This window comes from Trichosurus vulpecula, chromosome 5 (assembly GCF_011100635.1).
Source record: "Trichosurus vulpecula isolate mTriVul1 chromosome 5, mTriVul1.pri, whole genome shotgun sequence".
Lineage (NCBI taxonomy): Eukaryota > Metazoa > Chordata > Mammalia > Diprotodontia > Phalangeridae > Trichosurus > Trichosurus vulpecula.
In genome coordinates, this window is record NC_050577.1 from 152,307,899 (window position 1) to 152,325,813 (window position 17,915).

At 32.8% G+C, this 17,915-nt stretch overlaps 1 protein-coding gene across 5 annotated transcripts in view; it reads left to right on the forward strand.

Moving 5' to 3' along the window:
* The window catches only part of PHTF2 (putative homeodomain transcription factor 2), a 183,699-nt gene extending 169,162 nt beyond the window's left edge, over positions 1-14,537 (forward strand). For all 5 annotated transcript variants that reach the window (XM_036758937.1, XM_036758941.1, XM_036758940.1 and 2 more), the window contains 2 exons: positions 10,927-11,052; positions 12,033-14,537. In XM_036758937.1, coding sequence (XP_036614832.1) covers positions 10,927-11,052; positions 12,033-12,053 — 147 coding nt within the window. In that variant the 3' untranslated portion in view covers positions 12,054-14,537. The remainder of the gene's footprint in view (positions 1-10,926; positions 11,053-12,032) is intronic.
* Positions 14,538-17,915: the final 3,378 nt, after the last annotated feature.

The following is a 17,915-nucleotide window of genomic DNA, read 5'->3' on the forward strand; positions in this document are numbered from 1 at the left end:
ACCTCATAGAGACATAGAGGAGACTTACATGGAGACAGCTTTCAAAATTATTTTGGCAGTTTGACAGAAGTCATACAGGAATATTTTCTGCTTATGGTTAGGTCAAATAAATGTGGTAAAAATGATAATTCCTTCCCAAACTAACTTTGATATTTAATTCCATGCAAATTGGTTATTTCATAGAATTAGATAAAGTTATATCCATTCATTTTTCCGTATCAATTTTTAGACCATCAGGAACTTTCAAGGAGATTTGTGTTTTTGTTGGTTTTTTTCTCCATTGATGCTGATTACAACCCATTTCAAATTCTCTTGCTTTTTGTGGATAACAGTGGATAACAAAGTCAGTAACTGTTAGTGATGGGATTAAATCTAGGTCTTCCTGACTCCCAGGACAGCTCTCTATCCACTATGCTATTTTTATGAAGTAGAGAATATGACTATTTTAATGTATAATTAGAATGGGTACTTTGTTAGAGGTAATTCAAATACCTCTTATTTTATCAGGAACTTGAGTAATTTTGGAAGAAATTTCTTAAAAGGTTGAAAAAGTACATAAAAAAGGATTTAGGCATGCCAATTAACATTCCAAATTGCCTGTTTATTTAAAATAGTGAGATTTTAAAATAGTGAGGTACTTAAAATAGTAAAATGATCCTGTAGTCATGTATTGTTTTTATTGATCCTTTTTTTGATGCCTTCAACTGATTTTCTCTTTTTCTCACTATATAACTAGCTCATTTTTTTTCTTTCTGGGACATTTTCCTATGTAATTTCAAGTGTAATGTATTGTAGCTGTTGGTACACATCATGTGTTCCTCCAGTTGCCCTTTGAATGATCTTCAACTTCTATTTCTTTGGAGATTATAGTGTAGTATCCAGAGATTCAAGAACTATAGGAGGAAAAGAATAGAGAAATAGATGAAGGGAAGAGAATCAAGAACCTAATGATTATTAAATAAATGTTTGACAAACTCACTAAGGAATACAATTCATTCAGTTTGACAAATATTTATTTAGTACCTACTGTCTGCAAAGCACTAAGATAGACACAAAGGCTAAAGTGAAATAGTCTCAGTCTTCAAATACTACTCAATAAAATCTGAGAAAACTGGATTGCTATTCAACCAAAAAAGGGGTTTAGATACACACCGTAATAAACTCTTAGCCAGAGCAGTGATCTAAATTTGAGGGGGAAAATTAAACACCTTGTTTAAAAAGAAATAAAATATTTGCTTCAACTATAGAAAAGAGGGAGTCTTTTTTTTATCAAACTAAAAGGAAGAAATCATTGGAGATGAATTTGTACAACAAAAACATTATGTCTAAATAAAAGGAAAAGAAACATTGGAAAGAATGCTTGCAGTAAATTCATTGGATAAAGTCAGTGTTGCTTAGGGAAAAGACAGTTGTACCTGGAGTCCAGAAGACTTGACTTCAAGTTCTACCTTTAACACATTGGCTGTATGACCCTGGGCAAATTGCACTAGGCAGCTCTCTAAGAATAGTTGATTGTATAATGTAGAAGAGTTGCTGCTCTGCATTGGTAAAGAAAGTTTCTTGATCAGGAGAAGTTCCCTATCCCAATGAAATCATAGGTCCAACATCCGGATTCCATGAGGAATAGGCACATAATTATAAAATTGCTTCCCAGTGCAGCAATGATTGAAGGACAGGACCAAAGAAGGAAATAAGAACTGTTAACTATAAGAAGTAGTGCTCAGGTTCCATAATAATCATAGAAGTGAAACCAAGTAAGAAACATCACATTTTTATTTCCACTATAATGGAAAATCTTTTTAAAATTACAAAGTTTCATGTTCTTGGGGTTTTGGTGAAGCGGGCATTGGTAGACTGATTGGTGTAAACATTATAAAGAATATGGCAATGTGTGATAAAGGATCACCAACCACACTGATCATACCTTTTGACCCAGAAATTTTATTGCTAACATTCTGTATCAAAAATGTCATAAAACAACATAACTTTTTTGTTGTTAAAAGAAAAACCATTTAGCTATAATAGCAAAATAATGAATAATGCTTAACTAAATTTATACATTAACATAATTTAAACTTTTAATTTGAAGCTTAGAGAAAATATGGGAGGACCTATGTGAAGTAATACAGATTTATTTCTATAAATATATATTTTCACAGATTTTTTTTGAAGAAAGAATGAAGCAAAACAAGATCATGGAGGTAGAATTTTAGTAATAGAAGGAGACACAGCAAAAGCATCCTATTTTCTGAGTTGTTTTCTTTTTTGAAATAAGTTTTTAATTGATATTTTCAGTTTCTTCCATAGTTATTCCAAGTATCCCTCTTTCTCTGTCTCCTCTTCCTAGAGAGTCATCCCATGAAACAAATAGTATTTTTTGGAAAGGAAAAAAAATCAGCACAACTGATCAATACATTGAAAAAAGTCCAAAACCATGTGCAATGTGTAATACCTATTGACCTCCCCCCTCCACAGAGGGATGAGTTGGGGGTATTCTCTCATATTTCTTTATTTGAGTCCTGTTTAAGTTGTAATTTTGTTATATTTACTTTTGATATTTTTTTGGTGTCATTGTTTTTCCATTTACACTGTTGTAGTTACTGTGTGTATTGTTTTGTGGCTCTACTTACTTCACTTTGCATCAGTTCCCATAGATTTTTCCATGCTTCTTTGTATTCATCACATACATCATTTCTTACACACAGTAATATTCCACTATATACATGGAATACAATTTGTTTAACCATTCCCTAGTTGACTGGCATCTACTTTGTTTTCAATTCTTAGCTGTTACAGAAAGTGTTACTTCTAAATATTTTAGTGTATAGGAAGGCATTTTTCTTATAGATGACTTCGTTGGGTTTTAAGCCCAATAATGGAGTCTGTAGATCAAGGAGTATGATCATTTTACTCACTTCGTTTGCACAATTACAAACTGCTTTTCAAAGTAATGGTACCATTTCACAGCTCCACTAACAATGTAATTAGTGTGACTTCTCTTCCAGAGCCCTTTCATCATTGACTGTTACCATTTTTCATCATTTTTGCCAATTTTCAGGGTGAGGTAGAACCTCAGAGTGATCTTGATTTGCATTTGTTATTGGTGATTTAGAGCATTCTTTCATGTGACTTAATTCTGTCTGTGTGGAAGTTTTTCAGTTTCAAGTAATCAGTTATCTATTTTATCTCTTCAAATTGCCTCTATCTCTTGTTTCATTAGCAGTACAACTCCTACCCATAGCTGTGCTGTTTCTCTTATAATATTTTTAATATGCTATTTAGATTGCATATCTATTTAGAATCTGTGGTAGAATATGGTATAGGATATTGGCCTAAGCGTAATTTCTGCCAAACTGTTTTCCCAGAAGTTTTTTTAATCTAATTAGTAGTTTTAACCCAGGTAATTTGTGTTTTATACTTTATCAAAATAAACACTGTTATTGAGTTATCTCCATTTTTTAATCAATACCAGGTGGTTTTGATAATTGCCGCTTTATAATATAGTTTTGAGGTCTGAAAATACTTTCCCCCTTCATCCCTACTTTTGTTATTTCCCTTGATAGCCTACTCTAGATCTTTTGTTTTTCCAAATATATTTTATGAAGTTCTATAAAATATCTTGATGATTTAGGATAGCATTAAAAGTGTACATTAATTTTGGTAGTATTTTAATTTTTATTATATTGACAAGGCCTAGCCCAAGAGCACTGAATATTCTCTACCTCTTTATTTCTTTAAGGAGCACTTTGTAATTGAATCTATACAAACCTTTGGTATGTTTTGGGAAGTTGATTTCCAGATATTTTATGCATTTTGTAGTTATTTGGAATGGAATTTCTCTTTCTACTATTGCTTCTTCTGTTATTACTATATAAAAATGTTGGTGACTTTTGAGGTTTATTTTGGAGCCTGCAGTTTCGCTAGAGGCATAAATTGCCTCAATTAGTATCGTTGTGATTGCCTAGGATTTTCCAAGTAAACAATCATATATATCATCAGTGAATAGGGATCTACTCTTTACCTGTCTTTGTGCCTTTAATTTCTTTCTCAACTTACTGCTGTTACTTGCATTTCTGGAACTATATCAAATAATAGTGGGGGGAGTGGTTATGGTTATCCTTACTTGATTGCCCTATTTATTGTAACATGTATCCCCATTTCTTCTGATACTTATTTCTGGTTTTAGATAGATGCTTCTTTATTATGTTGAAAAAAAGGTTCCTTTGCAATTATACTTTGTAAGATTTTTTAGTGTAAAAGAACTGTACTTTGTCAAACACTTTTTTTGCATCAGTTGAGGTGATCATGCGGTTTTGGATGTTTTGTTTATTATTATGATCAATTATGCTTTCATCATGGTATAAATTACACTTCATCATCATGAATAATTTCTTGGATAAATCACTGAAATCTGTCTGACAGAATTTTATTTAAATTTTCTTTCTATTTTCAGTTGTCCTGGCTTAGGTATTAGTACTACATTTGTTTCTAGTAAGGTGTTTTCTTTTTCAGTTTTTGAAACTGGTAAAGTGTAGGTGCTAACCATTCTTTTAAAAGTTTGATATAATCCTCCTATGAATCCACCAGGACTAGGAGATTTGTTTTCTTTGATCATTCCATTACTATTTCCTTTTCTGAGTTTGGATTATTTAAGATATCTGGTCCTCTGATTGTTTGGGTATTTTTATATTTTTGAAGGGATTCTTCCAGTTGGGTGGTTTTTTTTGTATTCTCAGTTTTGTTAGCCTGTAACTGTGTACAACATGTTCTGGTTATTCTTTTCATTTCTTCTGGTTTTGCTATGATTTCACCTAGCTCATTTGCTATTTTATTGACATGATTTTCTACTTGCTTCTTTTTAATCAGATTAGCCAAGGGTTTATGAATTTTATTAATACTTCCAAAGAACCAGTTTTTAATTTTATTTTTCATTGCTTATGGGTTTTCTTGCTCTTAATTTATCTATTCCTCCTCTTTTGGGCTTATTTTAGGTTTATTTGTTGGGTTTCCAATTTTTTAAAATGTATATTCAATTCATTAATCCTCTTAGCTGTTTTGTTAATGTTTGTTTCTAAGGTATGATTTCTTTTCCCCTGAGGATTGCCTTAATTGCATCCTAGAAATAGTGGTATGTGGTTTCATCATTTTCATTTATTTTACATAATTATTAATCACATCTATGATTTGTTCTTTGACCTACTCATTAGTTAGGGTTTCACTGTTTAGTTTTCATTTGGCTCTGTGTCTTTTGTTTCTGCTTCCTGAACCAATTAACTGTTTTTAATGTGTTATGGTCTATAAAAGATATATCATTAACCATTTCTGCCTTTTTTACATTTGCCCCTGATATCACTGTGTCCAGGCATATGGTTAGTTTTTGTAAAAGTCCACATGGTGCCAAGAAATATGTATTTTCTTTTGCTGTCCACTTAGAAGATGCCATAAATCTTTTGACTAGTTTTACAGCAGTTTTTCTTCTTCAGTTCTGTATTTTCTCTTTTGTTTATCTGCTAGTTTTATCCAAAACAGAGAGGGATATTGAAATCTCCTGTTACTGTTGTTACTGTCCATGTCTTTTTAGAGCTCAGATATTTCCTTTATGAATTTGGATGATAAGGCATTTAGATCATGTAAGTTTATTACAGTAATAGTTAAAATTAGGGTAGACTGTGGCACAAAGTTCCAGCATGATCAGTTTAATAGTAAAGTATGAATTTAGCTATCCGCAGCCTAGAACCTGAATGAGGGGGACAGCTCTCTTTTATAGTTTTAAGGAGTACAGAACCAAGAACAGGGTGCGATAGTCAGGGAACAATTGATTGCTTACAGAGCCGAGGCATGGGGGACAATGTGATTGTTTGAAAGTAGGTGGGGCACTAGCAACAGCCCCCTGATTCCCTTGAGACTAAGAAATGTTCGTTGTTTGAGTACACCTGTAAGGTTAGAAAAGTGGACCAGATTTCTTTGAATAACAAACCAGACATCTTTGAAAGATAGCTTGGTGGTATAAAGATACTAGACCAGATTCCCTGGTGTCCACCTGCATTCTTCAAGGTAACAGATTTTCTGGACACAAGAATAGAACAGTGATTAAGAAGAGAACTGGATTTCTAAACTTAACTCATTACAGACTACTTAATCCTGAACAGAAACAAAGAACCATGACTTAGGCAGTTACAAGACAAAATCAACTAACTGTGAATTGGCTCAAGTAAAAAATTACACAAAATCAACCTTATTCCATTACTGATAGTTGATTTGTTGTCTTTGGTTCCTTTCAGCATAACATAGTTTCTTTGTACATTCCTTTCAATTTTTTGAACTTTTTTTCACTTTGTCAGACAGCATGATTGCATCTTTTGCTTTTTAAGATTCACTTGATGCCTGGTAATTTTTTTCCCCATCACTCGGTTTTTTTAATGTATGTTTTTGTTGTTTAAACATGTTTCTTACAAGCAACAGATTGTAGGGTTTTTTTTTAAATCCAGCCTGTCAGGTTTTTTCACTTTATTGGATTGTTTAATCCATTGACGTTTAAACTTATAATAGTTCAATTTTTAGTTTTCTCTGTCTATGTCTAAACTTGATTTTTTTTCCCCTTCTGCTATAAACGCTATTATCTTTTCGTTTACTTTACTGCAGTCTTTTTTAAGGTGATCCTATTTCCACTGGCTCTCTTCCCATCACCCTTGTGATCCCTTCCTCTTTATTTCTTACCCTTTTCATTTTAGGGTTATGCTGATTAGTTCCTTTTTCTTTCCTGCTTTTATCTGGTTAAATAATCTTTCTCTCTCAATTCATCAAGTAGATTCCCCCTTCCTTTCAGCTAGCTTTATTCATTAGGTTTTTTTAATTTCATATTTTGCCCCCCTTTCCCCTCTAGGCATTTTCTGCCACTGTCTTGTAGGACTTGCCCTATGGATTCCCCTTTTATATTGTTTCTTACTTCCAGAATGGTACCAGTTATTGCACTTGTCAGAGAAGGTGTCTGTAGTCATATGAAAAATGCAAATTTAAACAATTCTGAGGTACTACCTCACACCTATCAGAAATGACAAATGCTGGAGAGGATGAGGGAAAATAGGAACACTGATGGACTGCTGGTGGAGTTGTGGACTAGTCTAACCATTCTGGAAAACAATTTGGAACTATGCCCAAAGGGCCATAAAACTGCATATACAATATAGCTATCAGGTCTATACTGGATAGTGAAATGAGAAGAACTGGCAGATCATTGTGCGCAGTTACAGCAATGTTGTAATGACAATCAGTTGTGAAAGACTTGACTACTCTGATCAATACAATTATCCAAGATAATTCCAAAGGATTTGTGATGAAAAAGGTGCTGTCCTGCAGCAGAGAGAACCTGCAGAGAGAGAACAAATGAACTCTGAGTGCAAATTGAAGTATAATTTTCCTTCTTTTTCTTTTTGGCCATATGGCTAATATAGACATTCGTTTTGCATAATTTCACATGTATAACTGAAATTCTATTGCTTGCTGTCTTAGTGGGTGAGGGAGGAGTAGGAAAGAGGAAGAGAATTTGGAACTCAAAATTTAGAACAAAAAATCATTAAAAATGAATATTGTATATTTTTTTGAAAATCAAAAAATTTTATTAGGAGAAGCTTAATGAATATCTTTCAGACTTAGAGCAGTCCAACTAAAAGATATGCATAGAAATGATAATGATTGCATAGAGATATGCATAGAGATGATTACTAAACAGGAATAAAAAGGATTTTATATTTCAACTGCATATCATTTACACATCATTTACTAATCCTAGCACAATTAAAATTATATTTAATAAAGGACCCTTTAAAATTGTGAATTATTTTGAAACTTAATAACAATTCTAAAGAACTGGTGGTTCAGAGAAAAAAATTATTAGAAGTAACAGAAAATCTCAAAAATAATCATGGTACAACCATAAAACTTATGGTAAGAACAAGTAAATTAATTGAGAATGCTATTTTTAAAACTTAAAAAATAACGAAGCAGAAATCCTCAACTAAATGACAAACTAGAAATTCTGAAAGTTAAAGAAGAAATTAATAAAATTGAAAGCAAAAAGACCATTGAATTGATAAAGCTTTAACAACTAATGAAATAGATAACATTAGCTAGTCTTATTTTTTTTTAGAGAAGGGAAAACAAAATTGTTTATAATAAATTTAAAATAATTGAAGAAGATATAAAGGAAATTATCAGAAACTATATTGCTCAGTTATATGCTAACAAAACTCATAACAGAGAGAATAGAGGAATTTCTACAAAAACATAGAATACTCATTATAAAAAGAAATTTGTTATTTAAATAACCCTTTATCAGAAAAAGAAATTGAACAAAAACCATAAAGGACCACCACAATGGGGGAGAAAAAAAATCTTCTACCAGATGGATTCAATAGTAACATATCAAACATTCAAAGAACAATTAGTTCCTCATAAACTGTTTGAAATAATAAGAAGGAACCCTTCTAATCTTTCTCTGTTACAAATGGTCTTGACAACTAAAAGCCAGGGGGAGACAACAAAGAAAACTAGAGACCAGTATCTTTAATGACTATTGATGCAAAATTTTTATATCAAGTATTTTCAAGTAGGCTGAAACAACATATTAGAAAAATTATACAGTATGAACAAGTTGAGTTCATACTAGAAATGCAAGGTTCGTTCAACATAAGGAACACTACAAATATAAGCCATATTAATAATATAAATAATATAGACCATATAATTATATTAGTAGTTGCTGGAAAAACCTTTGACCAAATCCAAAAATGATTTGTATTAAAAACAAAACACTGAGAGTCATAGGAACAAATGAGCCTTCCCTTAAGATAATAAATAGTGTTTCAATCTAAGAACAAACATTATGTTTAAAAGAGAAAAGTTAGAGGCCTTTCCAATAAGATCAGAGGTGAAGCAAAGATGTTCTACTATTTAACATAATGCAGAAAATGAAATGGAAGGAATTGGAGGCAGCTAGGTTGTACAGTGAGTAGAAGTTTGAATTCCTCAGACACTTGGGACCTGTGTGATGCTGGGCAAGTTACTGAATCTCTCTTAGTCTTAATTGCCTTATCTCTAATATAGGGATAATAAAAGATAATAAAAAAAATCCTGCCTCACAGGATTATTATATCAAATGAGAGAACATGTTAAAGTGCTATATAAATGCTAGCGAAGTATTAAGTACAAGCAAAGAGGAATTAAAATTATCCCTTTTTGCTGATGATTTAATGGCATACTTAGAAAACCTTAGGGAGTCAACTAAAAACTAATGAAAATAATACCTCCAGAAAGCTGCAGGATGTAAGATAAATCACCTAAATCATCAGCATTTCTGTTCATAGCCAACAAAACCCATCCAAATGAACTAGAAAGAAAAATTCCATTCAAAATAACTACAGAAGCCATATACTTTCTTCCAAGATTCATAGTCTCTTTGTAAAAATAAAGACAGACTTATATAATTGGGGAAGCATTAATTACTCATGGGTAGGTTAAGCTAATATGATGAAACTGACAATGCTATGTAAATTATATAACTTAGTACTGCACAAGTCAAAATTCCCCACAAGAATGTTTTCTAGAGCTAGGAAAAAATAACACATATGGAGAATCTAATGGATAATAATGAAAAAAAAAATGGGAAACAAGGTCTCAGAGCCAGACTTCAAACTGTGCTACAAAGCAGTTATCATTAAAACAATTTTGAACTGTTTTAAAAAATAAAAAGATCAGTGTAATAGATTAGATACCCAGCATACAGATGCAAACAAACATAATACCATGTTTGATACACCCAGAGGCCCTAGAAACTGGGAGGGAAGGATTCATTATTTGACAGAAACTTCAGAGGAAAGCGTATAGCAATTGGACAGACATTAGATTTAGACTAATACTCCACAGCATATGCCAGGATGCTCTTCAAATGAATAAGAGGGATCAGATATAAAAAGATCACATCATAAACAAATTAGAGGAACAAGGAAGAAGTTATCTTTCACACCTTTAGATAAAGGAAGAGTTAAAGAAGTATTAAAGAAGGTTGTAAGATGAAATTGACAATTTTGATTTTATATAAAAAGATCTTCCACAAATTTAATGTAAAAATTAAGAGAGAAATAAGTAATTGAGAAAAAAATCTTTACAAAAACTTTTTTTTTCTGATAAAGGCCTCGTTTTCGAGATGTGTAAAGAAATGAAAGAACCAGAGCCATTCTGCAGTAGATAAATGGTCAAAGGCTACAAAAAAAGCAGTTTTCAAAGGAAGAAATCTAAACTATCAACAATTATATGTATGAAAGTGCTTTAAATCATTGAATTAGATTTGTGGGTTGAGAGGGGGGAGTCAAGACATCAAAGGTTGAAAGGCTGGGTAACTAGGAGAATAGTGATGCTGTCAACAGTAATAAGAAAGTTTGAAAGAGGAAAAGATATACAAAAGGCAATAGATATTCTTTTGGAATATTCTGAATTGCTACCTTCTTGGGTCCTGTTGTCCTTAAAAGATTTGTTATTGTTTTGTGATTTTCTCTTTAAAAAATGACAACTACATTTCCTTGTGTTAAGTTTAGCCATTTTAATAATCTCTAAATGTGTACACAATAGCAGGTGTTGATTCTTTCAAGCACTGCTTGTTAAAGTAGTTGTTTGACAGAGGCAGTATGTAAAGAAGACTGGATTTTGAATTGGAGGACTAGGTTCAAATCTAGCCATGTAACCTCAGGCAAGCCACTCTGTAAACTCCATGTAACTTAGTCTCTATCTATAAAGTGAGGATGAGTCTTAAAGTCCCTTCCAGCTCTGGCTGTAATATTATTCCTTTAGAACCTAATGAATTCTAAGCTCATGATATTTTTCACTTTGTTATGATGATTTCATTCCTAATGATTTCTTTTTCTTTATTACTAGGAATTGGACAGCCCCTTCAGGTTATATGGGCTTACAATGAATCCGCTGCTTTACAATATTACCCAGGTTGTCATACTGTCTGCTGTTTCTGGTGTTATCAGTGACTTACTTGGATTTAATTTAAAGGTGAAAGCTTGCTAAACATTCTCTTTCTTTAGTACTAGAATGAGTATTGTAATATTTATTTAGCTTCAGGCACTCTTTCTAAATTTTATACATATATAGAGAAAGAGAAAGAGAGAGAGAGTGTGTATGTTCAGTGAAGGCTTTTTTGTGCTCCTATAGGAGTAAAGAAATTGCACATTTAATTTCTAGGAATAATATACATTCTATATTTATAACTGTATAGGAGCTAATAATTTGCAAATTTTTTTATAAGAAAGACTTTTTGTAACACTCCCTCCTCTCCAATTTTTTTTGGCTAAGACTATACTTACACTTTTAAATTCTCCAGAATATTTGCAACCTTTTTAGAGAATTTGGTTTTTTATATAACTGTGATTTCGTTGGTGTAGGGAACTTTAATGAGGAAACTGTCTCTATCCATCCAGATCTAGAGCTGTTTCTTGGTCTTCATAGTATTAGAGAGTTCCTTGGGGATGCTGAGAGTTTGAAAACAGTGTAGAGTTACTGAGCTAGTAGCTGTCACAGATAGGATTCGAACCCAAGTCTAATGATTCTGAAGATCTTTGTCCACTATGCCCCACTGTCTCATCATGGAGAATGCATAATGTAATCATGTACTTAGTACAAATTCCTATACGTTTCTGTTACAAGACATAAGGAAACTGCTTATTGTTTTGTTTTTTAAAAAAATAGCCTGAAAGTGGGGGGACAGCTAGGTGGTACAGTGGATAGAGCACTGACCCTGAAGTTAGGAGGACCTGAGTTCAAATCTGATCCCAGATACTTACTTGCTGTGTGACCCTGGACAAGTCACTTAACCCCAACTGCCTCCCCGACCCAACCCCCTCCCCCCAAAATGATTTGTATGACCCAGAGAAGTGAGGATGGAGAATGTTATGGAAGGGGATGACTAATCCTTATTTTGTAAATTTAGCTTAAAAACTTGAATGGTCTCTGACACTGTATTGTTTCCTCTTTAGCTTTGGAAGATCAAATCATGACAATGTGGAGAAAAGGCCTCGTCCTGTTTTCTGACACAAGAGTACTGACTAAGCTGTCTAAAAGCAGTCACTGAATTTGTGCTTCAGAAGCTACAGTCTCCTTAAAGGATGTAGCTTAGAAAATTGAAGTGTTTACATCTGACTGTCTTGTGCAATTGTTATATTTATTTTTACCTTTTCACTGTTTTTACACTTTAGTCTTTATATTTTATTTTCAAACATTGATATACTTAGTTATTGAAAGGGTGATAAAAACTGATATCCATGTACTTGAGATCCTGGTAATAGTTTGTAGTCAGTTGCTAACATAATGGATCCAGAGTATAGAAGTCATTGCTGAGAATTGTTTCCTCATAGGTAGAGTGAACTTGCCTTACTTTAGAAAAAAATTCTTTAGGTTAAACAGTTTATAATGTTTCTATAGGCACAAAACTGAATACACCTAGCATTCTGATACATTCAGAATAGACAATTGTTCTGAACAAGAACCAACTGTAGGTTGACAAAAATAGTTGAATGATTTATTTACTGTGTTAGAACACTTTCTAGATCCAATTAGAGTTTTCTCTGTATTTTACATTTGGAACAATTCCAGGATCTAAACTTATTAAGCTGCAGTTTAAGCACCCTTCAGTATTAATAAATTAATATGGTATTATATAAAACAGGTCAACAAGTGCTCTTTGATGATAAAATTCTTAATAGAGCAATAATTGTAAATGGTTACAATGCCATAAGGTATTTTGATAAAAATTAACTAGTAATAATTGTATTTATTTGAAACACTGGGCTGTTTGCACATCTCCAACTGTGCATGCTCAAAATGTGCACTTTTAAAATTATTACTTTTAATGTGTATCTTTATATGGAATATGTTATAGTGTACTGGGGCATGACATGGTATCCTTTTGAGTGAGGTATATATGCTCATCTCACAAGTGAAGTGCCTCTTGATTTTACTAAAGTACCTTATGTTTACTCAAGTAAAATAGATTTCTCCCCCCAATGGTACACTATAGCATATGTCATTTATACCACACTCAAGTGAACAATCTAAGGATAAATACCCATAAAAGAAGATACATGTGTATACACACACACACACACCTGTTCCTAGAACTGTATAAAAATTTTCAGAAAAATACGGTTTTTACAAACTCCTCTAAATTTCATCTGAGATAAACACCTCCCTTTCTCATTGACATAAGGGCTATTTAGAAGTATAATTTTTCTAGGAAATTGATTTCTCCACAAGTGTCAAATTGAGTACTTTATCTTATTGGCATACTAGGCAGATGGAGTTAATTTGAAGGTATCTTGTTGAATCTTGATTTAAGGTTGTTGTATTTGTATAATCAATTATGACTAATGAATTTTCTGAAAACTGGACATTTGCCCCAAACCAGGAATTGTTTGAAACAAGTAAAAATCCTGTTTGAGCCAAGTCCATCATGCTAAATATATTCAAACCCTTACAATTTTTAGGAAATTCAACATTGTAATTTATAAATTATTCATTGGAGACTGGTATATTTAGTTTGGGATTCACCCAAATCATAACTTCAAATCAGGTATGTGTAAAGAGTAGAACCATGTAGACAACCCTTTATTCTTATCATTCCATACAATCAGTAGGTTTGGGGTAATTGAGCCTCACATTGTGTGGTATACTCTACTTCTGTGTAAAGCAACAAGTAAGCATTTTTAAAAATTTGCCTATGTACTAATAAGTTTAATAATGACCAAAGTGCATTCTGATTTTTTGAAGGAATGTATTACTGGAGCTTTAAGAACATATTTAGTTTCTCATGTGAAAAGTTAGGCTATGTCTGATATGTTTCTTCTTCCTCTGTTGTCTCTTGTTGAAGTTGTTTTTAGGAATTATATTTTATAAACAACTTTTCAAAAATAAGGTACAAACCTACACAGAACTTACATTTTGCACAGAATATATTTTGAGAAAAAAAAGTACAGCATGAGTTCTGTTGGGGGTAAAAGTGAGACTTATATCTCAAAAAACAAAACTTTTTATTTCTGAATGGAAGTATTTTTGAGAAACTTAAATGGTGTGAATATATTGATTTAAGAAAGCCTGTTTTAGAATTGAAGTTGGGAGATGTTATTAACTACAGTTCACCTCTCAACAACTTTTTATTCATCTGCTGGATTATGTCACTAACATTGGCAGCAAAAGGGCAATAAAATAAATTGTCATTTGAAGTAATTTTAGCCTGTCATTGAAGCAGGAAAATTTAAATTGTTGCCATTAAATATATCATAAATGTAAGAAAATTTTAAAAATTGTTACACATCCCATAACATAGAAAACCAGGTCAGAAATAGAGGTAAGTGGAAATGTGGCAGATATTGTGTGTTAACTATCTTTCTGTTTTCTTTTGTTTTGTTTTTTGCCACATATATTGTAACTGAAAGTTTGATCAGCAAGTTTAAAATAAAGAAATCTGTGGCTGATGGTATGAAAAATTGGCAGTCATTTTTAAAAACTCATTCTCAACTACCTTTCTGTGACTGTATGTACATTAACTTGGTAATTGTCATTATTTGGACCAAAGGAAGCCCACTTAGAGTGAGGAGAGAAATCTAAATTCTCTGAGGACAGCATAACAGAATTAGAAGTAATATTTCCGTGAAAGGAAAAGGGATGATGTAAATAGTACGTAAACTCTCTAGTAAAAGTAATAAAGAGATAAGAGGGCTAGAAGAGAAATTAGGAAAGCTTAAAAATCATTGAACACCCTGAAAAAGGAAGTAAAGGAGACAAACTAAAAATTCAAATGATACAGAAGAAATATTAGTAAAGCAAAAGAAAGGAAAAATGGAAAAACACATAACTACAATAAAACACATCTCATCTGGACAGGACATAGAAAGACAATCTAAAAATTATCAGGCTCTTAGAGCATGGTGAAACGATAACGTAAAAATCCCCTGAATACCTATTTTAAGAAATCAAAATTGACCAGAGTAACAAATCAATAAACTTTAACTTGGCACTTGATGCTTACTATAAATGTGAGATCATTGTGCGATGGACTAACAAGTTGACATACAACTATAGAAATTCTGTACCCGATCGTTCTTGCTATTTGTGCTATAAAAACCTGAAGAAAAAGGAAGTTAATAGCTAAAACAAAAGGATAGTTACAGGTTCTTCTCAGAGAGGAAAACAAAGGAATTACAGTAATATGTTTTATTAAAAATAGCACCCAAAGGCAATGAAAAACAATTTCATGTTTTCATAGGACATTTGGTCATAAAAAGTCTGGGTTTGATATACTCTTGTGGAAATTTAATATATAGTTCTAGAAATGACCTCATGCTGTAGGGCTTTACATTAAAGTTACAATTAGGAAGTATTTATCAAATTTATCAAAGTATTTTATGATGCTAAATCATAATCAGTTTTTATCAATCTCTAAGGACTTGTTAAGAACCTCAAAAATAAATCAACATAGTCTTTGATAATTGGTTATTTCATTACAAAAATGGGAATAAGTGAGGATGAGAAATATATTGGAAAATTTGGATCAGGAATAAGGAATGAGAGCCTAAAGATTTGTAGACTACATCAAAACTACACATCTCTAATCATGAATATTCACTTTGACAATAGAATTGGGAGGTGCAGTACATGATATTGTCCAATGATATTGGAAAAAATGAAATGGGCATTTTAACAACATAAAATGACTCATTAATTATCTCTATGTATGCTACCCATTTGTTGGAGCAAAGAAAAATCAATACAAAACAAGACCAAAGTAAGATAAACCATACAATTGAACAATTTAATCCTGCCCTATTTAAACAAGTTAGGAATAATGTAAATTTTGTAATGGATAGAATAATGAATGGAGACTCAGCCTCTAATGGCATATAGATATTTAACTGATAGAAATCAATTGCTGTAACAAGGAGATCAAAAGAACAAAAAGTACCTTAGTCATCAAACACTAGCTTTACCAAGGAGAAAGACATGCCAGCCAAAAGGGGAAAAATACCTAAAGCACTTGTTTGGAATATAAAGTTTTGTCTAAAAATCCTAGGAAGGATGGTTAAAGATTATGAGTAATAGTACCTAAAAGAGAGATGCAGTAGAACCAGTTTAAAACCCAACACATGTCATCTCAAAGGCATTTCAAGATGGAAATGGAAAGGAGACAACAGAAAGAACAAAAATGGAAAAAAAAACTGCAGATATTTTGATAATAAACTTCACAATTAGAAGCAGTAAAGCCACCATATTTGGACTCTTACCAATCTCGTAAATGCTTAGAGAGGAGATAGAAATAAAAATAAGATGGAAAAATAACAACAAGAACATAGAGTTAGAGCTGGAAAAGAATTTAGAAGTCATCAACCCCTTCATTTTACAGATGCAGAAAAAGTAGCCTAGTGAGATAAGTTAACTTTTTCAGGGCTAGTAAGAATTTGAGGCAAGATTCAAATGCAGATTTACCTTATTTCAAGTCTACCATTCCAATACACCACTAGACCAAATATGCAAGGAAATGCTGGAGTCGACACAATTTTGAAGACTTTGAGGGATAAGTACTAAAGGGGTCAAAAGAAAGGACTCACACCATATTAGTATCAACCCCTGCTCCCAGCGCTAAGAAAGGCAACTATTGACAAATGTCTACTTTCCCATTTATGTAAGAGAGCATCTGTGATGAGGGTATTGGTAGGGAAAAGGCAGATTTTTGGAAGCAATATTACACAGTAGACCATGTCATCACAAAATTGATGAAAAGAGCACCATACTGTTTGTCAATTTTCAAAAAGTATTTGATTAAGTAGAGCAAAATATAATTTTAAAAGCCTGTCTTCCAACAATATGTCTGTCATACCTCAAAATCATCCAAGATTCCTTGGAAGATGATGATGGTGGTGGTAGTGGTGGCAGCAGCATTTGTATAGTGCTTTTATGTTTTGCAGAGTGCTTTACAAATGTTTCACTTTATCCTCACAACAACCCTAGGAGATAGACTTTATTATTATCCCAATTTTACAAGGTACAAACTGAGACAGACAAAGGTTAGAGACTTCTAGGCTCACAAACCTAGTAAGTCTTAGTCTGAATTTGAATTTGGGTCTTCTTGACTCCAGGTCCAGAGCTTGTATCTACTGTACCACTAACATTGTTTGATGACTGATAATTAGTATGAGGGAGGTGCATACTTACTGAAGATATTCGCCACTGTAATGAATGAGGTCAAGCACAGAGTCCAAGTTGAAAATGGTCAAAGCTTCCAGATGGCCCTCTTTGTGGATGACATCATACTAAATTCATTAAACCTCAGAACATTACAGCATCTCCTGGATGAAATCTGTAATCATACAAAAGAGTTTGGCCTGACCACAATCTACATTTTTAAGGCGAGTGGGGACTTCTGGGGGTGGAACCAAGATGGCAGAATAGAGAAAGCACTCAATTGAGCTCTCCCAACAATTTCCCTCTCTTGCAACAATTCAGCTAGCAGTTGCTGTGGGGGTGAAAAACCAACACAAGCCCAACAACAAGAACGCTGCCAGCACAGGTTTTTTTGATCTGCTTTACTAAAGAAAGTAGTGTTAAGGGTTTAACAATCTTATTTCAATCCAACATACAAATATCATTCACTTAGTTCAGGGGAAAAAGCCAGCACCCTGAACTTCAGAGCAAATACAAACAAATTACAAACATACATTTATAAACAGACCAAATACAATTCATAGTTACCAACATCTGAGTTCAGCTGGGAGGCCCTTAGAGCAGCTGCCCAGAGTCCCGTGTCTCCTCCAAATAGCTCTGTCCTTGCTTTTTATACACTCTTTAGCCGTCATCAAACATCATCTGAG